General features: G+C 40.0%; 1 protein-coding gene across 1 annotated transcript; it reads right to left on the reverse strand.

The window, feature by feature from the left end:
* Window positions 1-11,839: 11,839 nt before the first annotated feature.
* On the reverse strand, window positions 11,840-15,051 carry rprml (reprimo-like). The gene has a single exon (XM_034088695.1). The coding sequence runs from the start codon at window positions 14,617-14,619 to the stop codon at window positions 14,284-14,286; it is 336 nt and encodes a 111-aa protein (XP_033944586.1). The 5' UTR covers window positions 14,620-15,051; the 3' UTR covers window positions 11,840-14,283.
* Window positions 15,052-20,240: the final 5,189 nt, after the last annotated feature.

Here is a 20,240-nt window from a genome sequence, read left to right on the forward strand (position 1 = left end):
TTAAATGTCCCTGTCTTACATAACTTCATATTTAATTATTATGCTATCCCTTAAGAATTGGTAAACCTTAACTTAAACACACTTACGTACTTGGATATGAATTTGAAACACACACACACACACACACACACACACACACACACACACACACACACACACACACACACACACACACACACACACACACACACACACACACACACACACACACACACACACACACACACACACACACACACACACACACACACACGCACACACACACACTCACTCACTTGCAAACTCATACACACATTTTAAGTCATGTCCAAGCTCAGGAGTAGACCATAAATAATATATGTGATTCCTTATAGCAAGCTTGTAATGTGACAGACAGGCAAGAACAGCAGTGAGGGAGAAATTCTCAGATTTAGTGTGGTGACAGTCTGCCATATACACTCCTTGACGTGACCACCAGGCCTAAGGGAAGGATCGAAGCCAAGAGGCATCATGGTCGCTGGGAGCTGCTGCAGGACAGTGGTAGGCTGCTGAGGGTTCTGGGAGGAGAGATGGGACTGTAATGAGGCTGTCTACCTTGAGGCACAGTGGCTGAGAATAAACTATATCAATACATGCAGGAGGTGAAGCTCTTCTCCACAGGAAGGTAAAACAAATCAAAAGAACATCTTCACATATGCAAACATTAAGAAAAGCATCACATCATGTAGTGTATGTAATATAGCAACTTAGTGATTGGTTTGTGTTTGAACTAAACATATCAGGAGGTTAGTTGTTGCTAAGATAAGAGGCTTTAGCTGATAACCACAAAAGAGGAAAAAGAAAGCACACTTTTGGAAATATCCAAAAGCTTGAGGATCATACGGCTCAAAGTGTTTATAAATAACTTCTGTCCACGCCATATTTGAAAGCTTGAGGTGATATCAATTAGATACAAGATACTCGGTATGTAATTCTAACCTGTTTGCTGAGATGCAGAGGCACAAAGTAGCAGGTTGCTAAGGTGTCAAAACACAAGAGTCACACACAAACACACACACACACACACACACACACACACACACACACACACACACACACACACACACACACACACACACACACACACACACACACACACACACACACACACACACACACACACACACACACACACACACACACACACACTTCCTCCTTCTTTTATCAGCGCACTGACCTACAGTGTGCAGTACAGGCTGTTAATCTAACTTTGGAAGCCAAAAGCAGAGCAGCTGGGAACTAAAATAACTAAAACTAGCATACACTGTCTATAAAAGTAACCACCCACTCTTGACTTTATGTTCTTTTTCTACAATGAATCACAGTGGAAGCAATTACTTTTTTATTACACTTATCAAAGAAGAGAAATCGAACGTCTTGAATGTCAAGCTAAAAATGATCTGCAATTTGATTTAAACTGAAGACTTAGGTTCTAGATGCTCAGTCTGTAATGACGTTAGACTTTATGTATAAGTTAACAACCACCTAGATAGAAAGTAATTACAAAGCTGATTAGACTTTAAGTGACTGACATTTTGTGAGTGATTGAATCTGCATGCTGGACTTTCTAGGATAAATATTTTATTTTTGAAGCACAATTCTGTCTCTAAAATTATAGAGAAAATGTTTATAGCTTTTCAATTAGATTCAATATTTATAATACACAAATAAAGGACACGTTTTCTATCATGACCATGTGAACGCAAAGAGAGGATGCTTTATGGCATATAATGGCTCAAATATTGCTAGAGGTGATAACACAGACTTCATCCTTCATCAACCTAATGATTAAACAGATATGTTTATATTAGGAAAATGCAGAATGCTTATTTAAATGCCCCTATTTCCTAGATGGCATTAATTCGTAGTATAACAACAGTATAGCACAAACTAGTAAGGAGATGTAGGTGTATGTTGTGGTCTGTATATGTGTTTGTATTTGTTAAACCTATACTTCTATATACACCAACCTTAACTGGTGTAGTATTAAAGTTAATGAATGCTTTAAAAAAAAAACATATTGTGTGTTTTTATTAAATTACCTTAACTTATAGAGGGCTCCAGATAATGAATATTTAATTATTGATAATCTGCTAATTATTTCCTAGATTAATTAATTAATTATTTGGTCTATAACATGTCTCAAAAAGAGAAAATGTCAATCCCAGCTTTTTTGTCCTTTGAGATTTTTAAAGGTAGATTTTAGATGTAGATTTCCAGATTTGTGAGGGTGAACAACATTTTCTGACATATTTGCTTTAAAACTGTTGTATTAGTTTAATGCTCTATATCCATACTCATGTTTTTTTATTTGATTGATTTACACACTTTAAAACTTTATTTGGAAATTATGAAAATATGTTTTTTTTAGATATTCATAACACATGTCAACTGAATTGATCTTAAGCACCACAGCCAAAATGTTTTTTCTCATAGCATTTGACATGATTTGTTTATACTGCTAATACTGTTATACTACTGTATGGTAGGGAGACTACATTACGTTACATACATTAAATAACATTTAGCTGACTCTTTTATCCAAAGCGACTTGCAAAAAGTGCAAAAACCATAAAGAATCAAGCTCCGAACAACAAGGAAAGTGCAGATATATTCACTTCAAGCAAGATCATATAGTGCTGGTGAATTAGTAACAAGGCCTAAATTAACTCAACAAGTACTTCGTTTTTTAGTTTAGTTTTTTTCCAGCAATAACTTAATTGCCAAGGTACAGTCAAAATACACTGAACAAAAATATAAATGCAACACTTTTGTTTTTGCTGAACTCAAAGATCTAAAACATTTTCTATATACATAAAATAACCATTTCTCTCAAATATTGTTCACAGATCTGAAAAAATCTGTGATAGTGAGCACTTCTCCTTTGCCGAGATAATCCATCCCACCTCACAGGTGTGGCATATCAAGATGCTGATTAGACAGCATGATTATTACACAGGTGTGCCTTAGGCTGGCCACAATAAAAGGCCACTCTGAAACGTGCATTTTTTTTGCTTTATTGGGGGGGTCTGAGGGGGTCTGAAAACCAGTCAGTATCTGGTGTGACCACCATTTGCCTCACGCAGTGCAACACATCTCCTTCGCATAGAGTTGATCAGGTTGTTGATTGTGGCCTGTGGAATGTTGGTCCACTCCTCTTCAATGGCTGTGCCAAGTTGCTGGATATTGGCAGGAACTGGAACACGCTGTCGTATACGCCGATCCAGAGCATCCCAAACATGCTCAATGGGTGACATGTCCGGTGAGTATGCTGGCCATGCAAGAACTGGGATGTTTCCAGCCTCCAGGAATTGTGTTCAGATCCTTGCAACATGGGGCCGTGCATTATCATGCTGCAACATGAGGTGATGGTCGGGATGAATGGCACAACAATGGGCCTCAGGATCTCGTCACGGTATCTCTGTGCATTCACAATGCCATCAATAAAATGCGCCTGTGTTCGTCGTCCATAACATACGCCTGCCCATACCATAACCCCACCACCACCATGGGCCACTCGATTCACAACATTGACATCAGAAAACCGCTCACCCACACGACGCCACACACGCCCTGAACAGTGAAAACCGGGATTCATCCGTGAAGAGAACACCTCTCCAACGTGCCAGACGCCATCGAATGTGAGCATTTGCCCACTCAAGTCGGTTACGACGACGAACCGGAGTCAGGTCGAGACCCCGATGAGGACGACAGGGCATGCAGATGAGCTTCCCTGAGACGCTTTCTGACAGTTTGTGCAGAAATTCTTTGGTTATGCAAACCGATTGTTGCAGCAGCTGTCCGAGTGGCTGGGCTCAGACGATCTTGGAGGTGAACATGCTGGATGTGGAGGTCCTGGGCTGGTGTGGTTACACGTGGTCTGCGGTTGTGAGGCCGGTTGGATGTACTGCCAAATTCTCTGAAACGCCTTTGGAGACGGCTTATGGTAGAGAAATGAACATTCAATTCACGGGCAACAGCTCTGGTGGACATTCCTGCTGTCAGCATGCCAATTGCACGCTCCCTCAAAACTTACGACATCTGTGGCATTGTGCTGTGTGATAAAACTGAACATTTTAGAGTGGCCTTTTATTGTGGCCAGCCTAAGGCACACCTGTGTAATAATCATGCTGTCTAATCAGCATCTTGATATGCCACACCTGTGAGGTGGGATGGATTATCTCGGCAAAGGAGAAGTGCTCACTATCACAGATGTTTTCAGATTTGTGAACAATATTTGAGAGAAATGGTTATTTTGTGTATTTAGAAAATGTTTTAGATCTTTGAGTTCATCTCATGAAAAATGGGAGCAAAACCAAAAGTGTTGCATTTATATTTCTGTTCAGTGTAGATGCGTTTTCAGTTTGCGACGGTAGATATGCAGAGTTTCTGCTGTCCTGAGGGAGCTGATTCCACCATTTAGGAGCCAGGATAGCAAACGGGCGTGTTTTTGAGGGGTACCTGGGTCCCACTGATGGAGTTGTAAGCCGATTGGCTGACGCCGAGCGTAGTGCATGTGCTGCTGTATGGTTTAACCAAGGCCTGGAAGTAGGAAGGAGCTGTTCCCTCCACAGCTTGGTAGGCCAGCACCAGTGTCTTGAAGCGGATTCTTCCCTCCACTAGCAGCCAGTTGAGGGAGCTAAGGAGTGGGGTAGTGTGGGAGAACTTGGGGAGGTCGCAGACCAGTCCGGCTGCAGACTAATATGAAGGGTTACTCACTTAAGTCTTTTTCTCAGGTTATTAAATCAAATCAAACTTTATTTGTATAGCCCAATATCACAAGTTTGTCTCAGTGGGCTTCACAGATTAGAAATAAACAATATTGTATATTAATGTTACAGCAAAATGAGAGAACACTTCTGAGCCCATGCAGAGTGGTATCATCTTTCTAGTTTTTCCCTGGTTGTAGAGTTACAGTATAGCAGCCTTGCCTTGACTTGTTCACAGTCTCCGCACAGATGCTTTACTGCTATTATTATTTAACATAACAGTGATGTGATCACTGGTGTGTGTTTATGGATGCTCAGAATGCAGCCAACAAGCCATGTATAATGGAGGGTTACAGAGCGTCAGTATGGCAGACGATACTAATTAGCACACGGTTTACACTGTACCTCTCTGCCTTCCAACTCTCCTTCCCTCCCCACTCCCTGTCAGTTTGGGGGCCTCTACACCCCCATCGCATCTACAGCTCTGTAATTAAAACGCTGTAATCTGGGTGGCTCGTCTCTATTTTTAAAAGCCCCCTGTCATTGTGTGGGTAAAGTGACACAAAGGGAAGAATCAAGCGGTGAAGGAGGAGGAGGAGTGGGAAGGGGGGGTGATGGGAATAACTGCAGCATCAGGTGATGACCAACTCTGCAAGGGATGAGCCAACTCTTTTTAATTGGCAAAGTTGTCTAAAGATTGATATCCTGATTACCAGTGCAGCCCACACACTTCACACTCCTTTGTAAAAAAGCATGTTTTTCTTTTTGTTAGGAACAATAAGAAAAATGAGTGCTTCAAAAATATCACTTAAGAAATACAATCCACATTTGGTAAATTTAAGACAACATGAAATGATAGACTTAAGATGGATACTGCAAGAAATATATCACATTTACTTTCACTGTTTTTTTTGATAATATAATCATGTTGTCTTGTTAGTTGGGACAATTCTTTAAATTGCTGTTAAAGCTATAGATGAAGGGTTATTTAAAGTATTCGTTCCCACATTTGAAAGATTTTTTTCTTATAGTGTATAAAAGTATATCCATTTGTATTACATTTTATGTGATTATATGTTATTTTGCTAAACATAGCCATATTGCATAATGTCAAATAATTGCTCACGGATAACATTTACAATAAAACGAGAAAACATACTGCTTTACAAGCAAAGTGTATTCATCTAAAATCAAACATTTTCTCTATAAGTACATACGTATAAGCAACAAAATGTACTGAAATGATCGTTACAAACGCTAATTATGCAAAATGTGCTATAATATGATTTGATCATTAGTGTTGGTGAATTAACATTTTGTAGTACTTCAAGGTTGTAGCTGGTCATGATAAAGCCGACTTTAGCTACTCAATATGCTGTAAGGTAGTATCGTTCAAATCAGTGCATCATATTTATTGAAGTAGTGTTGGGTTTTGTGTGTAAAGTAGGTTAAACATAAATATCAAGGTAGTACATGTACTTCAAAAGTGTGCTCATTTGCTTGGGTAAATGTACTTAGTCACATAGCACAACTACATGTGACACATAAGACTAATTATTCTTGATGATATCATAGTATTTATTTATACAAGCCTTAAAATAAATTATAAATGAGACCATGCAGTCATAGTACAAGTTCACTCTGAACATCTACAAATTATTATTAGAACATTTCAAGAACCATATAAGACATGTGAAATATGAATGAGACGGAGCACATTCTGTCCCTTTTACAGCTCGCTATAGGGTATGGACTGCTGAGGTATGAATAATATTATTTGCACTTCTCAGTAATATTTAAACACACACACACACACACACACACACACACACACACACACACACACACACACACACACACACACACACACACACACACACACACACACACACACACACACACACACACACACACACACACACACACACACACACACACACACACACACACACACACACACACACACACACACACACACTCAGAGCAATGGTCATCAGTGTTGGTTAAAAGGTTAGCTCATTGCATTAGGGATCATTTATGCATACCCCAGGGATGTGGAGAGGGAAGACATTGCATGGAGATGTCCAGCCGTTATCTCTTCATCAAAGCTAACAGGACTAACCACTGCGGCAGGAGCCTTCAGGCCGTTGTGTCCTTGGGCAAGACACTTCACCCGGATTTGCTCCTGTGGGTATTGTCCACAGTACATGTATAATACCAATGTGTACTTGTAAAAGTGCCTCGATGACCTCGAGGCGTGAAGATGGACGGTGTGGCGCAGTGCGCTGTGCAATGATCATCAGATCAAGGGGTGAAACCCGCCGCTGCTGCGTCTGTAAAGCCGGTGTGTCCTTGGGCAAGACACTTCACCTGAACTTGCTCCTGTGGGTATTGTCCACAGTTTCTGACCATTGCATGTATGATATATGTGTAATGTGTGTATTTGTAAAGCGCTTTGAGTCATTGTAAAAGCGCTATAATAAATGTAAGGAATTATTATTATTATTATTAGCTGGATGTTATCAGCAAATGGTGTCAGTGTTGCCTAGAACCTCTCCAAATGTTATACTACCCTGGGATTGCAGTGGTTGTCGCCTTCATTCAGTGCAGTGGTGGTGAATTGATGGATTTGGAAGTTAAAGCTCTTATCATTAGTCCATAAGTCTGACTCACTTAGCCCCCCTATCTCACGAACACACACACCACTTTTGCCCCTCACCCCCTGCGGCATCAGCTCAAGAACATGGCCATTACCTTTCCCCGTTCCTATGGCAACACCACCCTGCAGCCCTTATGTGTTGGTAGCTGTGTGTGTGTTTGTATGTGTGTGCATGCGTGCGTATGTGTGTGCATGCATGGGCATGGCACTAAGTTTGTTTAGATAATGTCAGCAAAGAGTACAACTAATTGTATTTTATTTTGTAATGTGTATTTTAGCTGTCACTGATAAACGGTACACTGCTCTCAGCCTCAAGAAACACTATTACAATATATGTCACATTTGGCAGTCCAGTGTATGGTAATAGTTTAGTCATACATCATGCTGTGTTCTTTCTGATTAGTACCTACAGCAGGAGATTTATAAATCTCTCTTTTTTTTAATTGTAACAAAGGGACAGTCAGTAAGGCTCTATGCCTTCTCAGGCCATTCATTGATCCTATGACCCCTTCAGGGAATCAGAGGTTTGAAGCCGTCTCAATGTTCTGGTGAATGGCATAATGACAACAAGGAAGAAACAAACATGTCCGACATAGTCAGGACAGAGCAGAGAGCATTGATGGTTGTTCTGTCTTTGGCGATACACTGTTATCGCCAACATGCACACTGTTATACTACATTATCTCCTCTCCCTCTCCTCTTTATTCTGCTCTCCCTAAGGAGTCCAGCTGACTGACAGTCACTACCACCACCACCTCCTCCTCCCCTGGCAGTGGGCAAGTTCTGTATAGTGCCTACCACCAACTTGAGCCAATTAACACGTCTCTACGCACACTGTGAGTTTATTAATACATAATGAACTAGTTAGACATAGACCCCAATTATATTATATATTATATATATTGTAATGATGCTGCAGAACAGTCCACCGGTTTATGTTCAATACAAGTGATTTTCAGTGGAAATCAATGGGATGAAACACCCACCGTCCCCTTGAGAGGAGGCACTCATTAGAGAAATACATATTAATGCCTTTTGTCTTCCACAGAAGGAGCTCCTATTCCGTATGATGTTTGCTTTTTGTTTATTGTGTGCTTGATTAGTCCCTTGGAGATCGTCTCCATCTAAGGCCGCCAAGCTGGTGTCATTTATCTCAGCTCCCTCTCTCCGCTGCTCCTCTCTAGATGCTGACTTAATCAGACGCAACCTGTGCCAAGCTGCCTTCTTCTGTTTTGATCTGACATCCCCTGTGCCGAGCTGTCTCCTCGCTCTGACTGGATGTGTGAGCGTATCCAGATGCAGGATTGACCTGGGCGTGATCCTCCATAAGTACGGAAACGGAGTTGAAAGACGGTTCAGTGCAACGTATGACTCGCCATTCATAATAAGAATTAGATTTAACCTCAGTGCCGAGGGCCCACACAGACAATGAGCCTGTATGTTATTATGCTCTATCGAAAACTTTCATTTGGGTGGGAAACTCATTAGATCATTTAATTAGAATAGTTTATTACTATGTCAATGAAAACAAAACAGTGAGTCAGGCACTGAAGCTGATTTTTTTCCCTCTAAATGCCGAAAAGCTTCACAGCAGAATCAGACTGTGAGGTAAATCACTATCGCTTTGAGATTATAATTACAATGAATAATGTGCTATTTAAAACAAACACAAATATGTGTCCTTATTGTTAAGAAGTTTTGAAGTAGAAGCAAATATTGTTTATTTTACCTGTAGGGCTTCAGGGCTTCAAAGTCACATTTCACCTTATTTCAAAACCAAACCAGAAAAACAACAAGATGAAGATGATAATACCCCATGTATCACCATCTTGTTGCTCAAATGGTCTACTTATTTCATCCATTATTACTTAACTTACATTAATATACCATTTGTTTGTATGAAACCAACAGCAAGGCAGTTTTATAGTGTCTGAGGATGACATTTCTGGGAGCGCAGAGAGATAATGCAACCGGAGAGGAAGGGACAGAGGCTTCCAGAGTGAGAAAACACTGACATACTGCCATGCCAATTTGAGGACCGCAAGTAAAAAAAGCACACAACACATCACCCAAAATCCGAAGAATGCCTCGGGGTAAGAGCTGACAGCAGAGTCTGTTTGTGAAATCAACAACAGTCATATTGGCAAATGATAATCACATTCACGCTGAGAATACGTGCTGCAAAGAAACACATTTGTGAGTGTGAAATGATGTAGGTGTATCATTGTGCGCATGGTTTGAAATGCATTAATTGAGTTAAGTGGTTGTGGTTTTGTGTGTGTGTGTGTGTGTGTGTGTGTGTGTGTGTGTGTGTGTGTGTGTGTGTGTGTGTGTGTGTGTGTGTGTGTGTGTGTGTGTGTGTGTGTGTGTGTGTGTGTGAGTGTGTGTGTGTGTGTGTCATAGTGTTGTGGGTAAGGGGGAGAATGAGGCAATATCGTTGTTCATTTCCCTGCACATTGCAAACAATAGTTCATTTAAACATGTCATGAGTTTGAAGGCAAGGACTGTTGGTTCCTGGAGGAAAGTTTTATATACGTGTGCATTTGTGTAGCGCCTGTGTGTTAGTGCGTCAGTTTCAATGGACTCAAGCCAGTGTGGGGTCTAACAACAACTATAAAAACTAATAGAGCTGCTTCAAGAAAAAAAAGGCATTCCAGCAAACATTGTGTTTTAGTGGCATCATAAGTGAAGAACCTTTTTGTAACGGCCTATAGTCAAGTAAAATGGAAGCAAAATGTAATTCGACTAAAGAAGCCAGCTGGGGGCCTCAGTCATATCACTTCCTTTTGTGTCTGTGTGCATGTGTTGGACAAAAGGAGAATAAGAGGGTGTTAACATCCATTCACCTGTGTGAGATATGAGATACCAATATATCCATCCTCATCTATTGTTATTGCTTCTTCCTTTTGAATACAACCCATCCCATTCGAAACATATTGAATGGGGCAGAGAAAGGCCACATCATCCCTGTGGGACCTGCGTCGGCATTGCAAACAGATCTTTTGTGTATCTTAGCCTCTGAACAAAAATACTGGGGGAATAAACACGGTCTCTTTTACACAGTGTTCGCTATGCTCACACATATTTTATCATGTCCTTACTTTACTGGCGAAAAGAGAATTAACAAGAGACCTATGCAATGATATATGTGGTATCGCTGAAGGCCACTGCTAGTTTAATCACCATAACTTATATCATGATTTCATGGCCAGAGCACAGTTCATTATTTTCTGTGAGGACTCTGTTGTAAAAGGTCAATGGTGACACTTCCTGACACAGCTGAACACATGTTGATTGAGGTGAAGTGCTAACACTTTGTGTCTCTGCATTGTCACTGGTGCATTATTACATTAATATTCCCTTTTCAATATTATGCTACATCCCAACCTTTCAAGGTTCGTTCAAAAAACACTGCCTGACATTTCCCGAAAGATAAACTAAGATTATTGCAGATCATTAGTTGTTGAAGAAAAGTACCATAATGAGCACTCCATGCTTACTCTTTAGCATATGCTCAGTGATAGTGGGCGACTCGTCCAAAGTGAGAAAAAAGTGGATCATAGGCAAGATGGTGTGTCGTTTTTATTGATATTCAGCCAAGCTAAGCGAAAATAGTTTTTGCGTATGAAAGTGACAAGACTAACACAGAATAATTGCAGAAAAGAATATGTTCCTAATCAATCAATGCATTATCTTTCTTAAATGAGCTCATAAAGAAACTTAAACATTTAGCAAAGTTATCATAATATTACATTGTGTGTGTTTTTCAGGTCCTGTAGTATCCGGAATGCATTTGCATAACCAGCGTTTAAGTGCTGCACCAGTGCTAATAGTTGAGTGATATTGGTTTTGTGCTTTATAAAGTAAGGGTGTAATGGTCTCTTATACCAGCTTTTTTAAAGGAGACATATGTCTTAGCTGATTTGTTTACATTGATGTAGCCAATGTTCTGCCATGCTGAATGTTTGCTGCTATGTACCTATGGTTGCAGTCTTCCTGAAATGTCGCTGAGTGACATCCATCTTGTTGCAGTTGTTTAGTGGTCACTCAGTGGTATCTGTCGCTATAACAATTGTCATAAGAGACATGATGCAACTCAACCCACAATTACCTTTATTTACACTTGTCATCATTCCAAGCATTATTATCATCTTCTTCTTCTGGTATAGAATGATGAGGTTCTGATATTTTGACATCCATGCATACAATTATTTGATTGACAGTTGTGTTTCCACCCTTGTAAACAGGCGTGAATGTGCACAACACCACATGCATTGGAATAGGTGAAAGAAAGCTAGATGTGTGCACCGACTCAGCGGTCTGGAACCAGGCTAATGTCACAGAGGTGCTGCTGGAAACCTTTGAGCTACCTGACAACAGCAAAACAATATGCGTATAGCTCTGGCATGTTCCAGGGCCCCAGTGTCCCCTCCAAATCATCCCGCCCCCCCTGTCTTCTTTCTAAAAATAGCACGCATGCTGACTTGTTTTGAGTATTTATTGGGAACAATACTAGAACAATTATATGTATTTTTCCTGAGAACTACAGACTCTAGAAGCAAAGGTGAGGCTTTAAATAACAAATATACATTTCCGTCATCTTCACCATTGCATTTTTGCAACAAATGCATGGCAATGGATGATTACTTAACTTACTAAATCTGATATATACATTTTTTTTTTGAGTAATTTTTAGAGGATGCGTATAGTGTCTGCTTAAAAAAAGAGTTGTGATATGCATCTAAATGTTGACCTTTGTATGCATGACTCATCATTTATGCTTTCGTATTAGTTACTCTCTGTGGATACCATGTCCACATGTTTAAGTGTTTTTCATATGCGTAAATTAAATGTGTTGTCTGAAATGGATTGTTAGATTGTTCTCACCTGTTAAAATCGAATTATCTAATGAGTTTTATTTATTCATGCTGTTATTCTGAGATACTTGTGCTTGGGTTCAGAATGTTCTGGTCTGTTGCACACCAGTGTCCAATGTGTGCATTGGATAGGCGCATGTGTGGATGCATGGGTGTGTTTGTAAGGGGTCATCGACCCCAGCTCTCCTAACAAGTGATAAAAAGTTAATGAGAACATTGGTTGCTCTCTGAGAAGGGCATGAGAGAGAAGGAATGTGTGCATATAGAAATACAGAAGTAAGATATAACCAAAATGTAAAGTTGGCTAATGTACGACACTGAAGACACAACAAAGTTTATGGAGTTTCCTACATGCCCTTTTTCTGGTAAATTCTTTATAAGACTTCCTGTCATGCATATGTTCTCTCAATGCTCACTTGTGTACATTGATGCTCTCCTTGACACTCTTTCTGACTGAACAATGGAACGCCATACTTAAACTCTTTAGGTGCAGTCAGTGTTGCCTGCCGGGAAGTTAAGGGTGAGCCCGATAATCCTTGATTGCAGCTGGCCTCTCAGAGGGATTAGATTAAATGCTGTGAAGCTGAGCTCGGTCTGCTGTTGACAAGATGGATAATTCAGCCTGGCCTTTAATTGCCTCTCTATATTGAGCTGTAGTAAATAAGACAATGCTTGTACTGAGTTGCTAAGTGTTGAACTTTTTAAAATATGATGTTCTGTGTAACATCTTAAACATTAAAATGACCCTATTCTCAGAACCAAACACGCCAAAGATGCTTTTAGTTTTTATGCTCCCCACAAATGGAATAAACTTCCAGAAAACCTGAGGTCTTCACCAACGCTGAGTTATTTTAAGTCGAGGTTAAAAACACTACTTTTTACAGCTTAGAAGCCTTTTAACTTGTTTTAGCACCTACTTTACAATGTTGTTTTTAAACTATTCTGCATCTCTTTTATGCATGTTTTTTATGAATCTGTTATTCCATTATCTTTATGTATTGTGTTCCTCTCTGTTGTCTTAATATTAAGTGTTAATGATGATGTAAAGCACTTTGAATTGCCTCTGTGTCTTACCTTATTCAATTAAGTGCATCTATAGTGTGGTAATGTATTCACTTAATAAGTCTTAATGCTTTCATATTTGTGTACACTGATTTTATGTGAAGGGAGAATTAATAGCTTGTTTATTTAAAGAAAGTGACTGACTGAGTTCTAAATTGAAAGCCAAACTCAACATTGGATCAAGAAAATATCTGCAAACAAATTCAATTGTGACGTTTAAATTGCATCATTTAATTATCAGAAGACAACGATTAGTTTAATCTTGTAATGGCATCCTGCAATTTCAAGTGTTTTGGTACAAAATAATTCATGCAGCATCAGTGATTTCAAAAGTGCAAAACGGGTCCAAAAATCACTTTACAGATCATAAGCCAGCATGCCAAACAGGACCAGAACCACCCCATAAAGCTGTTATTTTTTGAAAAACGTGCAAGAAGTGTTTTTACCAAACGAGACCAATGAAAATACTTTGTTTAGAGAATACCCACATCATGTTCATAACGTCCACGTAGTACACTGGCAGATGTGGACCTATAAGAATCCCCACTCTTGTTGCTTGTTGATAGTTTTAAAAACATTCAGTAACAATCATTTCAAATGTACCAAAGAAAACTTACCAAACCGAAAAATGAGGTAACAGCTTGTAAACATTTTCATCACTTTGCTAAGTTGGCAACATTACATTTACTTAAAAGATTCAACAGATCGGCCCACTTGTAAACAATTCCCCGTGTTTTACGCATACACTTTACGCACGGAATCGTTCGACTACTTTACTGTAGTCGTTTTTCAGACAGAAACGTGAGGCTTTGCATATCTTCCCTCAGTAAGACACAGAGAGAGCGTCTTTGAGAAGTAGACACAGGAGCAGACTTAGACCTGCGGTAGGAGACGCGCACCAGACCCTCATACCGGATCTCCTCCGCTCCAGTTCTACACTGTCCATGCTCTCCATGCTCTAGCTGAGCCCGATCATGACCGTCTCCACGTCTTTGGAGGGTCTCCGGTCCTTCACCAGGAAGTTAATCATGCTCTCCGATTTGATCATCAGGTTGCATCCGAGGAAAAAAATACCAAACACCACGGTGAGCGACAACACGCAGAGCACTGCGATTTGCACCACACGCATGACGAAGAGTTTGCGCTCGTCTTGCACCAGCACCAGAGACCCTCCGCCATCGCCGGTCACCACGTTGTCGGTGCCGTTCCCGGAGTATGTCGCCAGAGTCCCGGCTAGGGTCTGACTCCCGTTGAACAGCGCGCTCTGGGTCACGTCGAAAAAGGAGACGTTCATGTTCCCTTGCGTGTAATCTGCAAATAGGCACGCGTCTCCGCAAGTCTCACCGCAAAACTTGGAATCCAAGTGGAACTTTGCGTCATGTAAATGTTAAGGCAACAATTAGAAACTCAAAGATAATAGGCTTTTTAAAGTATAGCTCTACAAGCAAACTCCGAGTTTTGCCACAGCCTCAATGCGTAATGACCACGTCCACATCACCGGGACCGTTGCTGCAGTCAAACAGCGTCGCATCAGGTGCATCCAAAAGTTAGTTTCTTCTACTCAAGTCTACGATTTTCTGAATGTAAGTGACTTGGACAGTTCTCAGACGGTGCTTCTTCTGTTGTAATAAGAGACAGCCCTCTCGCGTCGGTGTTCGCCTGCGAGCGCTTCTTTTGTGTCAAGTCTCTGGTGCGTTTTAAAGTGATGATGAGTTCCCCGTGGACCACACCATCGCTCCTCACCAGGGGAGTTAGTCAGATGTCCTCAGATAATGCGTTGCTCTTCTGATGCACAGAAAGGAGAAGTCTCATTCCGCCCTAAAGTTATTCTATTTTACATATTTCTCTTATATATGCTGTAGTGAAATGTTATGTATTTTTAATGCAACATTTTAATATGGCATTATATGCACATTTGAATTATTTTATTTTTATTTTTCTACTGGAAGCAATATATTTCCTAAGAGAGATCCTCCATCAGGTGGATGTGTTTAAAACAGTTACTTCCTGTTCTCTTAATTAAAGACAACCCGTTTGTAAAGAATGAGTAAGGCTTAGAGTGTATGCTATATTCTGAAATGCGTAGCACTCATTTATGCACATCAATATTGCCTGAAATCCTCACTAATATTGATTCAGATTTACATCAACTTTAGAGGCTTCTCTTGAGAGTGTTGAACATAATTCAAAAACATGAAAGCATTTAGTCCAAAGAGAATCACAATCAGATGCAGATTTGTAATCTGCTACTTTCAGATGTATTTATAGAGTTTATTGCTGTTGCTGAGGGAACTGTCACCATGACATGGAGGCCCTGAGATGGAGACTAATATAGGCACAGCGAGTTATAAATCAGAAATGAATCATTTATGATTGAACCATGGCACATATTTATTACAATTATTGGCTCCTGTGCTTTCACTGCGCCGACTGTTTTCTCTCGGGCAGCAGCTCTAATGAAACCCCTTAACAGCACAGAGCTCTGTTTTTATTGGATGTGTTATTCAAATATCACATTTGTCTTTCAGGTGTTTGTGCATTGCAGCTTCCTGACACACCAGTCCGAAGAGGAGGAGGAGAACCCCCTGTAACCTGATATGTAAAGAAATATGACCCCTGGGTAAGCATGTCTCACTTAAAGTGTACCATAGGAATTAAGTGAAAATGTATTTTCAATCATCATTGATTCCTATTACAATAATAAAGTGTGCATCTGTCTTTACAAAGAATGTCTTCTCCTTTATCTGTCAGCTCCTAATCTGAGTTTTATGTATGAGGTCTGTTTTGTGTAGACAGGCTACATTTGTGGAAAAAAAACATATTAAAATATAGTGTCATTTACTTTTGCATATCGCTCAAAATTGTTCTACCTATAACTAATACATTATTAGAGTGAAATGAGTTGGGAACTAATAAAAAAAGGGAAGCACTTAATTAGTCATGATGTCATTTTAAATAACTCCAGTGATTTTATTTTTAGAATACTTTAAAATATTTAATCAGATTGCCTTCCATACATGAAACTTGTTTTAAAAATCGTCCATGTTAGCAAGATTTTCTGATGACCATAAGCGGAAACATCAACACAGGTTGTTACTGGATGGGTGGATTCTTGACCAGTAAGAAAAAGTCAGTTTGTGCTGCAGGAAGAAAATCCGACATGTGATTTACGGCTAGTCGTGAATTGAAGACATTTCAAATTTATACAAATATCTATGCAGGTTTTAATGAAAATGGAACTGCTGTAGGGAGCAAGAGAATTTAAAGTCACTATAAACTATCCTAGCACCAATTTAATATTTATTATCTAATTATATCGGCAAAAAATTACAGCGGCTGTAACTACCCCAAACTGCTTTTATAATGTAACTATATTTTATATGAACACTCTCAAATGTTCTTTGAAAAGCACAGCATATTCCTATTTTATCATAACAATGACTTGAAATGTAACAGTTGCACTGATTCATCTCAACAGGTTACAAAGAAAATGTGCCTCAAACATTTTAAAATGACTCTCAAAGACTTGTCTGCAGAGCCTGTCAAACTAATCCGCTGTTTGTCCAAAGCAAAGGCCGTGAAATTCAATTTGGGATGCTCCTGATGTCTGGGTATACGCAGCTTTCAGCCACCAAGTGACAAGCGTGTGTACAAACAATGATTAGCTACATCCACAAAAACCTTCATAAGCCTGGAGGTGGTTTACTCTGAGATCATTTATTAATGCCTGGTAATAAGTATGAATATGAACAAGTAGGCTACTTTCTGTATACATAACATTAAGTAATCTCATTCGCTTTAGGATTCGGTTGCTGCAAATTAATTGGCAGCGTGTAAATCAAAGCTGTGCAATTTGATTATCTTCTATTATTCATTGCAGTGTAATTATGGAAAGCAGCTTGTACTTACTCTCTATCTCTCTGTCAATATGTAAATGCTCTGGTAAAACCTAATAATGGCGTAGGCTTTAAAAAACGAAGAACTTATAAATGAGGAGCAACTGGTTGACAAGTGCAGAGGAGGACCCTTTATTGAACATGCCACTCCTTTGAAATAATAACCAAAATCTATTGGAAATGTGTCACATCATTATTTTATATCTTTCAAGAAACGCATCACATCATTATTTCATATCTTTCAAGAAGTTTTGTCACTTAAAAAGCTTTATAAACTGACAAACCTGTTGCTCAATCATTACCTCACTCTTTTGAGCATCAGGTTGAAGATTCGCTGTGAACGCTGCACATTTAATTGATGCAGCGTTCACTGGCAGAATTATATCTTAATGGCGGTTATCCGGTACAACTGTATACGGATATTTATTCATATGTGGATGCATATAGACATGAATGTGAGTGTCTGACTTGTTCCTAAGCAACAGTAGACCTGTGAGCCCAGTGACAGATGGTTGGTGAAGTTATTTTGGTTTAGAGAAGAAGAAGAGGGAGGGAACGATGAGGTGCCTGGACAGAGGAAAAGGGGGGGGGGTTGTTTCCACTTAACATCAGGGAATTGGCAGCCTAGCAACATAAACTAAGTGAAAACATCCTTAGCAACAAGGAGGTGGTGTTTGACCACCCACCTCCCTGTTGCTCCTTACCCCCACATCCTTGTTGTTCGTGGTGCTGCCACAGGGCTGACATAGCTCAGGACTCAAAATGGACATACCCTGAGAAGACTTTCCTCACTACTTCCCTCTTCTTAATTGACACGTTTCTTTTAAAATGCCCCTTTTAATAGCTGATCAAAGCACAAACAGGACTTTGAGGAAGCCTATGCAAACACCAAGGCAAGTAAAGAAAGTGTTAGAGGTTATGTTTTGATCCAAAGGCGTGTATCCACCTGTGGGACTCTTAATCACGCAGAAGTAAATACAGTCATTAATTACACACTGACAGATTGCAGGTTACAGTGCCACTGCCGAGTGCTGCCCGACATCAACCCCACACTAAGCAACCATCAGTCATTATAGTTATTGTAAGGAGATAATGACTTCATTACTTTGATTTGCATTGGGATATTAGACTTAGTGTTCATTTGTTTATATGGCTGGTAAAATGTGTTTGTTTGAGAACAGATTACAGATGTCATCTTATTTGATGAAATGCCTGCTCTGCCTCCGCAGTACAGCTACTCAAGGCATTCCCATTAACTTAATTTCCACTTAGGCCTACATCAGAAGTACAGGCTATGCCATGTTCAATATCTTCTGTCTATTTATTTTCCACAACTAGCCTTTATTTCCTCAGCTGTCTCCCTCAGATTAAACAGCAGGCGACATTACACTTCCCTCAGTCCTGAAGTCTTGATGCACTTAAAACAACACACAATGGCATAAATGCACTATTTACATTTCTCAATCATGTTTCCTCAGTTATTTATTCTTTTGTACTTTCTATAGCTTGACATCCTCTGATTGGGAAATGTAAAATGCAGATCCAGATAGGCAATAGGAGGTAAAGCTTCACATAACAAACACACATATCCACCCACCCTAGCAACTCCATGGTACACTTCATAAGCCTGCCAACCCTTCACTTGAGAAAAACTCATATCCCTCCACTTGACCCTCCCACCCGCAAGTTAAACCCAGTGAAACCGGAAAGGGTAAGCCGGCTGTGGCTAACAAACACCCATTTTTTCCTGAAAGCAATTGCGTTTTTAATATCGGCTCTCTGCGACGGTGTTCTCAGACTCAGTGAATGGCTTAAAGGGCTCCAAATAGATCTGTAACGCAGGTCAGGCCCCTTCCATCCCCCTTTCCTTCTCCAGCCCGCATCCTCACTTCTTGTTCAGTCTTAATTGGCTGCCATCTGACCCAGTCTCTGGCTTTTTACTCAGGACAACTGACGCTATGCTCTTCCCAAAATGCCACTCATCTGTGGGGGTGAAGCGCCACAGACAGATATGGAGCCAATAGATCTAAAGCAGTCAATACTGGAGAGGCGGTTTGATTGCCTTCAGTGTATTACCTGAGCTATCCAACCACACTAAGAGCCTAATGCCAGCAGAACATTAGACTATTATAGCTTTTCTACTTATTTCTCTATTTTTGTCATTCCTTCTCGCGGCAGTTCTTGGACACGGGTGGCAGTAACTTAGCAACAAGCCGAAGAATAGAAGCAGGGCACAGGGATAACGATTCAATAAATGGACAAGTGCAGAGATAAGAAGCATTGTCTGCTTCTGCAAGCCCCAACACGCACATACGTCGCACACTTCCAAAAGTTCATTCTCAATTTGAGCTGTTATCCCATTTTCTGCCTCATCTTTTGATTTATTTTTCCTTTATGTTTTAGAAACCGCCAAATGTCCACATGCTCCATCATTCAGTGGAACAGGAAGTGTTTTTTCTGTGGCGGCCTCTTATCAGATAAGTGAGGATGGAGAGCTTGGTTAGACTGTTTTTATGTAATGCATTTTTTCTTTGCAATAGCTTGGTCAGTCCTTTTTAGATAGATCTGAAAATGACCTACAGTAAATGACCATTGTTGTATATTTTCTTGTCCCACTAGGGGTCCTTCTAATGCAACTACACACTTCCTTGTTGCTGCTTCAAGACTTTGTGCTATTCATTTTGAGTTTCTTGATATTCGGTTTCATGAAAGTTTACTTGTACAGTTTATGTATTTACTGTCACACTCTCTGCTCTTCCAGGAATGAGTTTGAAATTAAAGGGATAGTTTGGATTTTTCCTACACTCAAACAACCGTGTCTGTCTTGTTCTGCAAATTAAATTGGTGTTTTTCTCAGAGGACTCTGGTGGCTTTGAAAAAAACATGGATGAAGTGGGGAAAGTATTTTAAATATATAGCACAAATAAACTGATATTGACTTTTAGGTGGGATTTTGTTTCAGGTGGCTTATTTATGTTTTGCTGTTGCCCCTATCAGCAGCATTTCATTGTTTTGCTTC

Source organism: Pseudochaenichthys georgianus, chromosome 8 (assembly GCF_902827115.2).
Source record: "Pseudochaenichthys georgianus chromosome 8, fPseGeo1.2, whole genome shotgun sequence".
NCBI classification, from domain to species: Eukaryota; Metazoa; Chordata; class Actinopteri; order Perciformes; family Channichthyidae; genus Pseudochaenichthys; species Pseudochaenichthys georgianus.

Coding starts and splice junctions, on each gene's coding strand:
- rprml (XM_034088695.1), bottom strand. CDS start 14,619: ATGAACGTCTCCTTTTTCGACGTGACCCAGAGCGCGCTGTTCAACGGG.